The following is a 13,990-nucleotide window of genomic DNA, read 5'->3' on the forward strand; positions in this document are numbered from 1 at the left end:
GACCTGGGTAAATGACCTGGCTCCTGACGACCAGGGTAAATGACCTGGGTAAATGACCTGGCTCCTGACGACCTGGGTAAATGACCTGGGTAAATGACCTTGCTCCTGACGACCTGGGTAAATGACCTGGCTCCTGATGACCTGGGTAAATGGCCTGGCTCCTGACGACCTGGGTAAATGACCTGGCTCCTGTGAACCTGGGTAAATGACCTGGCTCCTGACGACCTGGGTAAATGACCTGGGTAAATGACCTGGGTCCTGACGACCTGGGTAAATGACCTGGCTCCTGACGACCTGGGTAAATGACCTGGCTCCTGACGACCTGGGTAAATGACCTGGCTCCTGACGACCTGGGTAAATGACCTGGCTCCTGACGACCTGGGTAAATGACCTGGATCCTGATGACCTGGGTAAATGACCTGGCTCCTGACGACCTGGGTAAATGACCTGGCTCCTGACGACCTGGGTAAATGACCTGGCTCCTGACGACCTGGGTAAATGACCTGGCGCCTGATTACCTGGGTGAATGGTGCACAAGGGATCTCTCAAACTTTGGATCTCAGGGAGACCACACTTCGGGAACGGAGCCGATGGACCCACCTTTGATCTGAGATGCAGCGAGCCGAGTGAATACCACATCTCGGACCTAGTTTAAAAAAAGAGGTGAGCTAAACACGTAAAGTGGAGTTTTTATCAAAACCTCGTAGGCTCTGAGTATTCCAGTGTGAGGGGGGTCACCTTGGAGGTGTAAACAGGGCCGAGTCAGGAGGCTCTGAGTGTGTATTCCTGTGTGAGGGGGGTCACCTTGGAGGTGTAAACAGGGCCGAGTCAGGAGGCTCTGAGTGTGTATTCCAGTGTGAGGGGGGTCACCTTGGAGGTGTAAACAGGGCCGAGTCAGGAGGCTCTGAGTGTGTATTCCAGTGTGAGGGGGTCACCTTGGAGGTGTAAACAGGGCCCAGGCAGTAGGCTCTGAGAGTGTATTCCAGTGTGAGGGGGGGCTCCTTGGAGGTGTAAATAGGGCCGAGGCAGGAGGCCCTGTAGGAGTGTGTATTCCAGTGTGAGGGGGGTCACCTTGGAGGTGTAGACAGGGCCGAGTCAGTGGAGGATGATCTGAGAGTCAGTCGACTCAAACACATCTATCATTGGTCGGTTGCGGGCAACCTAGAGCAGTCCTGACACTGAAATAAAAAATAGCAAGCCACTTGGGGACGTCCTCGGGGGCGTGGATGTTCTCGCCTTCAAAGGCCAGCGGGATTTCACTCTCATATCCATTCCCTGGACTTGATTCATTTCTGAGAAGATCTGAAAAGAATTGCTGCTGTGGTCTCGAGTCCTAGTAAAGTAAAGCAATGACCTTACTACACTTGCTAATTTTATTACAAAATACATTAGAGAAAGGGAAGGAATAAGAGAAAATCCCTCTTCTGTATTGTCCTTCAGGGACTGTCAACATAGCAGGATGATGTCCTCACCCCTGCCTCGCCTCTCTACCTCTGCTAGTCCTTGAATTATCTTTTTGTCTATATCCATTCCATGGACTTGATTCATTTCTGAGAAGATCTGAAAAGATAATTTGCACACATTTGTATGCTAAGAGATTTCAGTTTGTATTGACTGCTATGTAGGTTAAATGTACTGTAAGGGCTGTCGTTCTCCTCTTCCTCGGACGAGGAGAGGAGAGAAGGATCATCAGACCAAAATGCAGCATTAGGGAAATAAGCCATCTCTTTATTTGAAAACGATGATGGCAACACGAAAAACAAAACACTTTCAAAAATACAAAACAAGAAAACGAAGTAGACGAAACCTGAACATAAACTTACATAACTAAACGTAACACTTACGGACAGGAAACAGACTACATCAAAATAAACGAACGAACAACCGAACAGTCCCGTATGGTGCAAAACATAACACAGATACGGAAGACAATCACCCACAAACAAACAGTGAGAACACCCTACCTAAATATGACTCTTAATTAGAGGAAAACGCAAACCACCTGCCTCTAATTAAGAGCCATACCAGGCAACCCAAAACCAACATAGAAACAGAAAACATAGACTGCCCACCCAAAACACACGCCCTGACCATAAACACATACAAAAACAACATAAAACAGGTCAGGACCGTTACATGTACACTTCAAATGCAGCTGTCCTACAACATATCTGTACCTTCTTCTTGGTCCCAATTGCATTGTGTCCATGTTCTGTCCTATAAGAATTTCAAAGGAAGAGAAAATGTGTCAAGCATTTAAATATATATATTAAATAAATATTGAAAGATAAATGGCACACAGTTAATTAGTGAAACTGTTAAAAAATAGTATATGGCATATTAAATATATTACGGTATTGCTATCATATAGAAACATTATGGAATATTGTACATCATATTAAATATATTACTCTATTGTTATCATATAGAAACATCATGGAATATTGTACATCATATTAAATATATTACTCTATTGTTATCACATAGAAACATCATGGAATATTGTACATCATATTAGCATCAACATACATTATTGTTTAATTAACCTAACATGTGGTATATACACAAACATCTGCCACAATAATTGTCTTTTTTAAAACAAGCTCCTCATAAACTGCACAAGCACCAAAAACACTGTTGTTTTGACAAGTAGCAATAAATCACTGATATGGATTAGTTCGTGCTGTTGAAACTAACAACAACAAAAAAACACATGGAAATTGGAGATATCTTTAACCTCACCGATAAGAGGACAACCTGCAGAAGACAGTCAGCTACATTCTGTCATCACTCAACGATATCATGTTATATAGAATATACTACATAGCCTAGAAACCTGGTTAAACTATCATTATGACATCATGGATGAATTCTAGAATATACTATATATCCTAGAAACCTGGTTAAACTATCATTATGACATCATGGATGAATTCTAGAATATACTATATATCCTAGAAACCTGGTTAATTCAATTTCACATAATAAGGATTTTTCATATTTTCAAGTTCAGAAGTCAGAACCCATCACCTGCTATGTAAAAGAGACAGAAGAATGCACAATGGCCAATGCTATCCGGGATCCTTGGGACATCCCTACCCTAAACCCTAACCTTAACCATTTTAAATGTCAACTTCAACGGGCTAGGGACTTCCCAAGGATGTATCTCTACCTGAAAATACATGATCTAAGTGATTGATAGTTGGTATTCAGCAGTCATAAAGCCTTATTTACTTTAATGAACTACTAAAATAGTGATTTTGTCAGACAGCATAGACAGCAGCTCTACACTTTATTGACTGACTGATCCATTCATCCTTCCATCCCTCCTCAGTCTTCCTCTCCTCTGAAGACCCAGTGAGGGTGGAGCTCAGTCAGAGAGCTGTTGAGGGACTGGTTAGGAAGAACACTTCTACAGCCAGAGAGGTGAGAGGTCACACATGGTTTAGATGGTAAATATTTATGTCCTCTTAGTGGAGTAGAGTAGAGTAGAGTCCTCAGCCTTCCTCTCCGTATTAGGTATTTGTTGTGAAATTGTTAGATATTACTGCACTGTTGGAGCTAGGAACACAAGCATTTAGTTAGATATTACTGCACTGTTGGAGCTAGAAACACAAGCATTTAGTTAGATACTACTGCACTGTTGGAGCTAGGAACACAAGCATTTAGTTAGATATTACTGTACTGTTGGAGCTAGGAACACAATCATTTAGTTGGATATTAGTGTACTGTTGGAGTTAGAAACACAAGCATTTAGTTAGATACTACTGCACTGTTGGAGCTAGGAACACAAGCATTTAGTTAGATATTACTGCACTGTTGGAGCTAGAAACACAAGCATTTAGTTAGATATTACTGCACTGTTGGAGCTAGGAACACAAGCATTTGGTTAGATATTACTGCACTGTTGGAGCTAGGAACACAAGCATTTAGTTAGATATTACTGCACTGTTGGAGCTAGGAACACAAGCATTTAGTTAGATACTACTGCACTGTTGGAGCTAGGAACACAAGCATTTGGTTAGATATTACTGCACTGTTGGAGCTAGGAACACAAGCATTTAGTTAGATATTACTGTACTGTTGGAGCTAGGAACACAAGCATTTAGTTAGATATTACTGTTGGAAACACCCCATCTCTTTACATTACTTATGCATATTCAGTGGCCTGACTGCGTCCAGACTATGTCAAAGGACCATCCTGGTAGATCTGAACCTAATGCAGCTTGGAGTGATCAGATAACAGAAGTCACATTTAGGTGCCAGGTGTAACTAAGGCTGTAGATGCTCCTTATCCATTACTTTGAGTGTTTTATATAATATGACTAAATATGTTAATTTCTGTGTTGCAGGGGCAGTCAAGAAACGGAACGGCAAGGCCACAGAACATGACCACTCCACCATCAGAGCTGTGGGAGACCACCTCAAGCCCCTGGTAGAGCCGGGGGTGGTGCTTACCACTCCACCAGCAGAGCTGTGGGAGACCACCTCAAGCCCCTGGTAGAGCCGGGGGTGGTGTTTACCACTCCACCAGCAGAGCTGTGGGAGACCACCTCAAGCCCCTGGTAGAGCCGGGGGTGGTGCTTACCACTCCACCAGCAGAGCTGTGGGAGACCGCCCCTGGTAGAGCCGGGGTGGTGTTTACCACTCCACCACAGCTTCAGCAGGCTGGAAAAGTGATACTGTTTTTCATACTAAGATGGACCATCAGTCTGTAGATTGGTCAGTCATTGGGTTAATTTGTTTTGCAATATGTTCAAATCAAATCAAGCTTTATTTATACAGCACATTTCAGACATGCAACACAATGGCTTCTCAGGAAAAAACAATGAAAATAAACACGAATATTTAGTACACAAACATAAGAGGATAAAAAAACAATAATACCAACTTAAAGACTAATGAGCATCCCAAGGAAATGCCATATATTAAAATATCCAGTCCAAAAATATAAGCTTGTTTTTTAGGATGGGCTCTGAAAGTCACTATGGGGTGTCCAATGAAAGTTGACTAGTACCAACAACTGGGACCTAAAAGACACCCACCACGAGACCCACTAAATCTGCCCAAGAAGAGGAAAACTAAATAAAAGCCCACAATAAACTTAAAGACAGGAAGCAAACCAAAAAAGTGGAGCAACTAAAGGTGTTGACTCTCCACATCTATCCAGACAACTGGCGCACTGGGCCAGACACTCTTAAATATAACCTGGACCAGCTCAGGTGAAACACCTTCCCACTAACGAGATGGACAAGCCAGCACAGGTGTAACACATACTGACTAACGAGGTGACACTTATCAGTGCATCCTACGTGCTAACAAGCAAGACGTGCTAACGAGCTATACGTGCTAAAGTCCAACCTCAAAACATAAATGGAAAAACCAAAGCCTGTAACACCTTCCCCCTTAATATATCCTATATTTTTGTTGGACAAGTTTGCTCACCACCAACAGAAAACAACTTCCATTTCACATTATAATCAACTACAATGCTTCACCAATATAAACATGGTGTCTACTGGCTGTCAACAATAAAAAAAATTAAAAAAAATCTAATTAATAATAAACACAACGTATAATAATATCGTATATTTTCTCCTTTTTCTTTCTATAGATTCCTAAACTATTATTTTTTCCCTTCTAGAACTCTCGTCTTCCTAAAACTCACTAGCTTCTAGAACTCTCATCTTCCTAAAACTCACTAGCTTCTAGAACTCTCGTCCCCTTGGAACGAGCCCAAACTAAACTCATCTCCAATACGGAAAACCGTGCAGTCAAAATAAATTGTGATCCATGGCAACTCACTGGCTAAACACAAAACACAAATCTTTTTGACTGCCCCCCTTGAGACAATCAGCAACCAAGTTGTCCTTACCACGGACGTGTCTGATTTCAAGAGGAAACTCCTGCAATATCCGTACTAACTTTCCACCTCACTGCGGAGCTTCTCTCTTTACAGGGATCACTCGATAGGCATGTTGTTGGATCAGGGCCCAGTCCCCAATGTCATGCTCTAGTACATTTGGGTTGGCACATCTGAGAATGAACCCTGCTATTCTAAAAACAGGGCAACAATGTCAATATATTTATACCCGAAAATTGTCAGTTGATTGCATAAATAATTATGATTACTAAAAGTTATATGAGTTGTAAACATGAATTACCAAAACCAAATGTACACCCCTTTGATAATATGTATTGTCAATAATTCACTTAATGGTAAGGCATGGTATAATAAAAAATGTTTAAAAAATATTTGATTGCATAGTCTTATTTTCAACATCTTTTCAATTACATTTTGCTAGGTGGGATAGCCTCAATGTCAAAACACAGTTTTAACGTGTCCAAATCAATAACCAATAAGCAGAAACAGTTTGGGATAAATTGAAAACCTAAACATAACATGTGCTATTTACACAAACATCTGCCACAATAATCATATTTCTTGTATTTTTTTAAACAAGCACCAGAAACAGTGTTGTTTTGACAAGTAGCAATAAATCACTGATATCAATTAGGGGGGAAATCAGGTTGTACGTGATGTTGGAATGCATTTAAATGTAGGGGTCGCTAAACAAAGGAACGCAACACTTATTTGTCATAACTAATCAATTTCATGCTAAAATCATTTATGTGACAGGAGGGAGATGAGGTTGCACGTCCTGTTAAAACTAGCAGCTCAAACACCCACACGGAATCTGGGAATAATGTGTACTTACTAAATCTCATAAATAGTACTCATTTAATTCAGAGCCTGGATTTTTCCCCTGAGGCTAATATCCATATCATGTTGAAATCAATAGAACAGGGGGCAAACATTTAGGGTTCTACATTGTGACATCATTAAAATACTCCTACTACAATGTTAAAACATTCTACATTGTGACATCATTTCATTGATATCATTAAAACTCCTTCATGTATTTTCTGATGATTAGTCAGAGATCTTTTATCAGATTATCTCTGGTCACAGCTATACATTGGCTCTCCTGTGTGTATTCTCTTGTGCACTGTCAGATAGCCAGATTGACAAAAACTCTTCCCACATTGATAACAGCTATAAGGTTTCTCTCCTGTGTGTGTTCTCTGGTGCACTGTCAGCTGGCCAGATTGACCAAAACTCTTCCCACATTGATCACAGCTATAAGGTTTCTCTCCCGTGTGTGTTCTTTGGTGTAAAGTTAGAGAGCCAGATGTAGTAAAACTCTTCCCACATTGACCACAGCTATAAGGTTTCTCTCCTGTGTGTGTTCTTTGGTGTAAAGTCAGAGAGCCAGATGCAGTAAAACTCTTCCCACATTGACCACAGCTATAAGGTTTCTCTCCTGTGTGTGTTCTTTGGTGTAAAGTCAGAGAGTCAGATCTAGTAAAACTCTTCCCACATTGATCACAGCTATATGGTTTCTCTCCTGTGTGTGTTCTCTGGTGTGTAGTCAGATGGCTAGATTTAGCAAAACTTATCCCACATTGATCACAGCTATATGGTTTCTCTCCTGTGTGTGTTCTCTGGTGTATTTTAAGTTCTGATGAAGATTTGCAACATTTCCCACAGTCAGAGCAGCAGTGAGATTTCTTCCCTGTGGATCTCTGCTGGTGTTTCTTGAAGAGGTCTGATCTGGAGAGACTTTTCTCTGCCTCATGATGTTGTCGAGGCTCCCCAGAGGATCCACGATAGTCACGTCTCTCTCCTGTGTGAACAACAAGGTCAGACAGATGGTTCAAGGCCCGCAACAGCAGAAATCCACTGTTTATTTGAGGTAAAAGGTGATGCCCAGAGCGTACCCATGCAGTTGTACAACAATTGATGTCTGTTAAATTATTTTACAATTGTCTTAAGACAGGCAAACCTAAGCAGGGTGCCAGACGACCTTTGATCTCCAAAAAAGCCCCCTTTATGTGTTTGCTAAAATTGCAGCACGAGGGCGATGCACACGCAATTTGATTGCAGAAACACCTCCCTGCTAATAAGGAAACCACTAGTTATGGATGTAGTATATCTGCTAATGAGGAAACCACCAGTTATGGATGTAGTATATCTGGCTGGAACAAAAATGGTGAGCAAAGATTTTAGTTTTCCACAATGTATTCTGAATATTACAGCACAAGATCAGGAGTGCTACTCAAGGAAACTCACATTAAGCTCTGTGTCTATTCACTAATTCACCACCGTGGGGGAAAACTCAGGGGAGTTCTTATAGGCTGACAGCAAAAATATCCTCCATTTACAGGTTGCTTATGAGTGCATTTCACATTACTATTGGATTATAATTGTAAGGCTCGTTTGAATCTCCTGCTTAATATGTTTGTGTTATTGTCGCAAATCAACTGCTTTATATTTTAAAAACACTTCAACCAGTAAAATGCTCTTTGGCTAGCTTTTCTATTAGCCTGACAATGAGTGTTTGTACCCTAAGTGTTGAACAAACACTACTATAGTAGAGGTCGACCATGATGTCATAATTAGAGGTCGACCGATTATGATTTTTCCACGCCGATACCGATTATTGGAGGACCAAAAAAGCTGATAAAAATCGGACGATTTTATATATATATTTGTAATAATGACAATTACAACAATACTGAATGAACACTTATTTTAACTTAATATAATACATCAATAAAATCCATTTAGTCTCAAATAAATAATGAAACATGTACCATGTGTTTTAAATCATGCAAAAACAAAGTGTTGGAGAAGAAAGTAAAAGTGCAATATGAGCCATGTAAAAAAGCTAACGTTTAAGTTCCTTGCTCAGAACATGAGAACATATGAAAGCTGGTGGTTCCTTTTAACATGAGTCTTCAATATTCCCAGATAAGACGTTTTAGGTTTTAGTTATTATTGGAATTATAGAACTATTTCCCTCTATACCATTTGTATTTCATATATCTTTGACTATTGGATGTTCTTATAGGCACTTTGTTATTGCCAGCCTAATCTTGGGAGTTGATAGGCTTGAAGTCATAAACAGAGCTGTGCTTCAAGCATTGCGAAGAGCTGCTGGCAAACGCAGGAATGTGCTGCTTGAATGAATGTTTGAATGAATGCTTACGAGCCTGCTGCTGCCTACCACCACTCAGTCAGACTGCTCTATCAAATATCAAATCATAGACTTAATTATAATAAACACAGAAATACGAGCCTTAGGTAATATTCAAGTCAATACCGCTCTTCACCGACCCAGGAAGGGGCGGGGCCAAACAGGTGTTGTACCTCGTATCCCTCCTTCAGGGAACAGTAATTATAGTCATAAAGTTATGCTCCCTTTCAGTCGGTCAACTTGAGGTACAACATACTATGGGGAAATACAATCATTCCCCAAAGCCGACTCAAACGGATACTAAATGAAACGGCACCTGGCAGACCACCCAGACCTGACCCCGCAAAATGCGTCAGTTTTGTAAATTTATTCATTGTCTTTTGTTGGAAACACTCCTGTCAATGTTGAGTAAGGACACACACCTGATTACTCATATAGTAGTAGAACTAGTCTACCTGGTTACACATCTAGTAGTAGGACTAGTCTACCTGACAACACATATAGAAGTAGGACTAGTCTACCTGGTTACACATATAGCAGGAGGACTAGTCTACCTGGTTACACATATAGAAGTAGGACTAGTCTACCTAGTTACACATATAGAAGTAGGACTAGTCTACCTGGTTACACATATAGCAGGAGGACTAGTCTACCTGACAACACATATAGAAGTAGGACTAGTCTACCTGGTTACACATATAGCAGGAGGACTAGTCTACCTGACAACACATATAGATGTAGGACTAGTCTACCTTGTTACACATATAGAAGTAGGACTAGTCTACCTTGTTACACATATAGCAGGAGGACTAGTCTACCTGGTTACACATATAGCAGGAGGACTAGTCTACCTGGTTACACATATAGTAGTAGGACTAGTCTACCTGGTTACACATATAGAAGTAGGACTAGTCTACCTAGTTACACATATAGAAGTAGGACTAGTCTACCTGGTTACACATATAGCAGGAGGACTAGTCTACCTGACAACACATATAGAAGTAGGACTAGTCTACCTGACAACACATATAGTAGTAGGACTGGTCTACCCGACAACACATATAGAAGTAGGACTAGTCTACCTGGTTACACATATAGAAGTAGGACTAGTCTACCCGACAACACATATAGAAGTAGGACTAGTCTACCTGGTTACACATATAGAAGTAGGACTAGTCTACCTGGTTACAGATATAGAAGTAGGACTAGTCTACCTGTCCTGAGCACAAATGTAGATCTATAAATGTGCCCATTTGGGGATGTCTGATAGTATTTCTGATTGTCTTAACGCTGAACCACTAATGAGTTGTGGAGCTTCTCAAAGCAAATTGTTTTTTCACCTCTAACAGCAAGTAAACAAAGTCTAATCAAAATCAATTGCAAATGAGAATAACTCCTCAAAGTATTTGAAAAATATTTCCAGCTCTATTCCTTTCGATAACCACTCGACACGAAAGGGAACATTTTGATTACTTCTTATCCCTTTCACAAATAGCCTACAGCTGTGTCGGTCGAGAACTCACAGGCACGGGAAACTGAGGGCCCAGAATATTTTATACACTGTTTCAAGTCTGTTTTAGACAGGCCATGCGATTTATAGGACATTTATTTGCAATGCTTTTATTTGTAGGCTATTTTTACATAGTTGGCAATGGCAATAAAAGTTACTTTTAGATTTGTATAATTTTCATTTAGATAGAATGTAGATTAATCACAGACAATGATTTTGAGATACTATTATAAATTAAATTAAACTGTTCCAGTAAAATGAACATATGAAAATCATAACTGGCACCAGATCAGTAGAAATGGTAAGATACATGTGTACTCCAAATGTAGGTTGCTGACTGCTTGTGTAGCCGATTACCAGCAACGTCAGAATGTATGAAGGCCGGCAGGAGGAGGTGGATCGGGAAGAGTTTCTTCTCTTCTGGTTGGGCGTTATTGATGTAATGGCATGAAAATAAATTGGGTGAATATTATACAATGACTTATCAACAGCTCTAACAATTTGACCTCCACAGGAAATCTTCACTGGCAATTCTAGAATATACTATATATCCTAGTAACCTGGTTAAACTATCATTATGACATCACGGATGAATTCTAGAATATACTATATATCCTAGAAACCTGGTTAAACTATCATTATGACATCATGGATGAATTCTAGAATATACTATATATCCTAGAAACCTAGTTAAACTATCATTATGACATCATGGATGAATTCTAGAATATACTATATATTCTAGAAACCTGGTTAAACTATCATTATGACATCACGGATGAATTCTAGAATATACTATATATCCTAGAAACCTGGTTAAACTATCATTATGACATCATGGATGAATTCTAGAATATACTATATAGCCTAGAAACCTGGTTAAACTATCATTATGACATCATGGATGAATTCTAGAATATAATATATAGCCTAGAAACCTGGTTAAACTATCATTATGACATCATGGATGAATTCTAGAATATACTATATAGCCTAGAAACCTGGTTAAACTATCATTATGACATCATGGATGAATTCTAGAATATAATATATAGCCTAGAAACCTGGTTAAACTATCATTATGACATCATGGATGAATTCTAGAATATACTATATAGCCTAGAAATCTGGTTAAACTACCATTATGACATCATGGATGGCCAGTCCTTGTATTCATAGTGTAGTGAATTCAGGGGGAAGCCCTGAGCTGGACTCAAACCTGGGTCCAGTGACTGTCAAGCCAACACCTTATAACTGTTATGCCAAGATGTCTGAACTTCTTGACGAGGTCGCTAGGTGTTGGGTTACGGTTGCTACAATGGCTTTCTCTATGAATTTGAGAGTGGTTACATTTCTCCAGCCCCCATCCCTCAGCTGTTTACCAAACCAAGTCTCTGGGGAGCCATTTTGTTCCTGTTTAAATACTAGGTTGTCCCTTTAAAAAAGCCACACATCAATCAACCAATCTGAAGTTGAAACAATAACAAAGCAGTCATTCCACCACTGTTTTGGTAATAAGATGATGGATGGGGCTGGAGACATTTAACTACTCTCAAATTCATAGACAGACCTATGGATGCAAGGACTGACCATCCATGATATCAACATTATAGTTTTAACCATGTTGAGGCTGTTGATTTACATTGTTTCTAAACATTGGAGTAAAAAAAGCTTATTTTGGGTTCTGATGGGGTACAACAGTTGAACTAAGCTCATGAGGCATGTGTTATATTATCCAAGAATCAATGGCTATAAATAAATAATTTAAAAGTCAAAATATGGATGTAGCAATTGCAGATTTCCCCTTTAACACCAAACATCAGTTCAACAACTGCAGAGTTTGTACCTCTGTATTTAAGACAGTACTTACCAGTGGTAATCACGGCCCAGTTTCTCAAAACCATCTTATGGCTAAGTTCATCTTTAGAACCACTGGATGCCTTAAATTGCGTTTGGGAAATCGAGCCCAGATATCCAGTTTCTTCCTCCTCTTCTTCCGATTTGACCGTATTCTCCCCCTCCTCCGCTTTCACTTCAAAAACTGAAACCTCCTCATCTTTTACTGTAACACCCTCCTCCTCTTTCACTCTGAACGCCTCTTCTTTCACTGTAACGTCTTCCTCTTCTTTCACTGAAACGTCTTTCTCTTCTTCTTTCAGGGTAACAACCTCACCCTCTACTTGTTTTTGTATTGTAACATCCTTCTCTTCCTCCTCCTCTTTGATGAGAGCTTCTTTCTCCGTCCAACAGACCGTCTCTTCTTCAGCAGGAAGAGAGTAATTTAGTGAACTCATGGTCGGAGATGTTAGCTAGCTAGGCTAATGCTAACTTAACCAGCCCGCTAGCTGAATAATAACAACACCGTAAATATGAAATTAAAACGGATAACTAACTAACTAGACGACAGACAAGGGTTTAAAATACAGTGGCTAATATACACTAAAGCGTCTAAAGAGCTTTATGGGTTCGGCTATTTTGGCTAGCAAGCTACGGAGGTGGCGGACTAACTGTTGCTGCTGCTGAAAGAAGCGTTCCGTCCCCTAGATTATACGTCACACTAACAGCATTGCGTTCCGTCCACTAGATTATACGTCACACTAACAGCATTGCCTTAAAATCGCACACCGCCAACTGCTGACTGGAGTGGGTAACGCTCATTCTGAACCTCTGCGATGAAGATGTGCGACTTTAAGACAATGACGCTAGTGTGACGTAACAATATATATTATAATGTTCAGACAAAAAGTTAGTGTAGGAAGAATGAGTTTTTACTCACCAGTGTAACAATACAGTGTGGCTAAAGACTTAGTAACTTAGTTGTGTTCACGATCTGGTTCCCTATAAGCACAACCAGTTGTGTTTTTGAATGATCACATATGTATTCATTTATTTCGGGATTCTGGGTAATCCACAGCAGATTTATGGAGAATTGCTGTGGGTGAGTTCAAAATTGAATAGTCCCGGGATAGAAATATATAAAGTTGACATTACATCACAAAATCCACGTTTTAAATCATACATTAGCAATTTATGTTTTAGGAACTACTGTTGTTGGTTTGGTGTCAAGTAAGCCTCTTTATATGTTATTTGCCAAATCTCAGTTCTCCATGTGGGTTTTATGCTAAAGATCCCTCTTTCAAGTTGGTATCTAACTGGAAAATGCATCTTCTTTAGGAGTGATATTTTTACCCTGTCGACTACTGATCGTTCATCCACACTGTGTGTCTCATCAATGCAGGTCATTTATGACAAATGTATAGAGTATATGTTTTATAAATTCATGAACACCAGCCAGTTAATTAGCCCGGTTTTGTTAGTTTAGGTGTATTATACTTCCTCGCCACCAGAGGGGGACATTGAGCCCTTTTCCAGGTTAATTTGATATTTTGTTAGTAAAATGGATGACAGTTTATTCTGATGTAGTGAATATGAGACACAT

General features: G+C 39.9%; 1 protein-coding gene across 1 annotated transcript; it reads right to left on the minus strand.

Annotated features, from left to right (window-relative positions):
• Positions 1-4,755: 4,755 nt before the first annotated feature.
• LOC129839918 (gastrula zinc finger protein XlCGF17.1-like) lies at positions 4,756-13,091 on the minus strand. Its single transcript, XM_055907641.1, has 2 exons — positions 12,422-13,091; positions 4,756-7,688 (listed from the first exon to the last, which is right to left on the minus strand). Exons 1-2 carry the CDS (start codon positions 12,843-12,845, stop codon positions 6,958-6,960), a joined length of 1,155 nt encoding a protein of 384 aa, XP_055763616.1. The 5' UTR covers positions 12,846-13,091; the 3' UTR covers positions 4,756-6,957.
• Positions 13,092-13,990: the final 899 nt, after the last annotated feature.

Source organism: Salvelinus fontinalis, chromosome 40, assembly GCF_029448725.1.
Source record: "Salvelinus fontinalis isolate EN_2023a chromosome 40, ASM2944872v1, whole genome shotgun sequence".
Taxonomy (NCBI): Eukaryota; Metazoa; Chordata; class Actinopteri; order Salmoniformes; family Salmonidae; genus Salvelinus; species Salvelinus fontinalis.

Coding starts and splice junctions, on each gene's coding strand:
- LOC129839918 (XM_055907641.1), bottom strand. CDS start 12,845: ATGAGTTCACTAAATTACTCTCTTCCTGCTGAAGAAGAGACGGTCTGT. Junction 7,689..12,421: donor CTGGGCCGTGATTACCACTG/GTAAGTACTGTC, acceptor TTGTTCACACAG/GAGAGAGACGTGACTATCGT.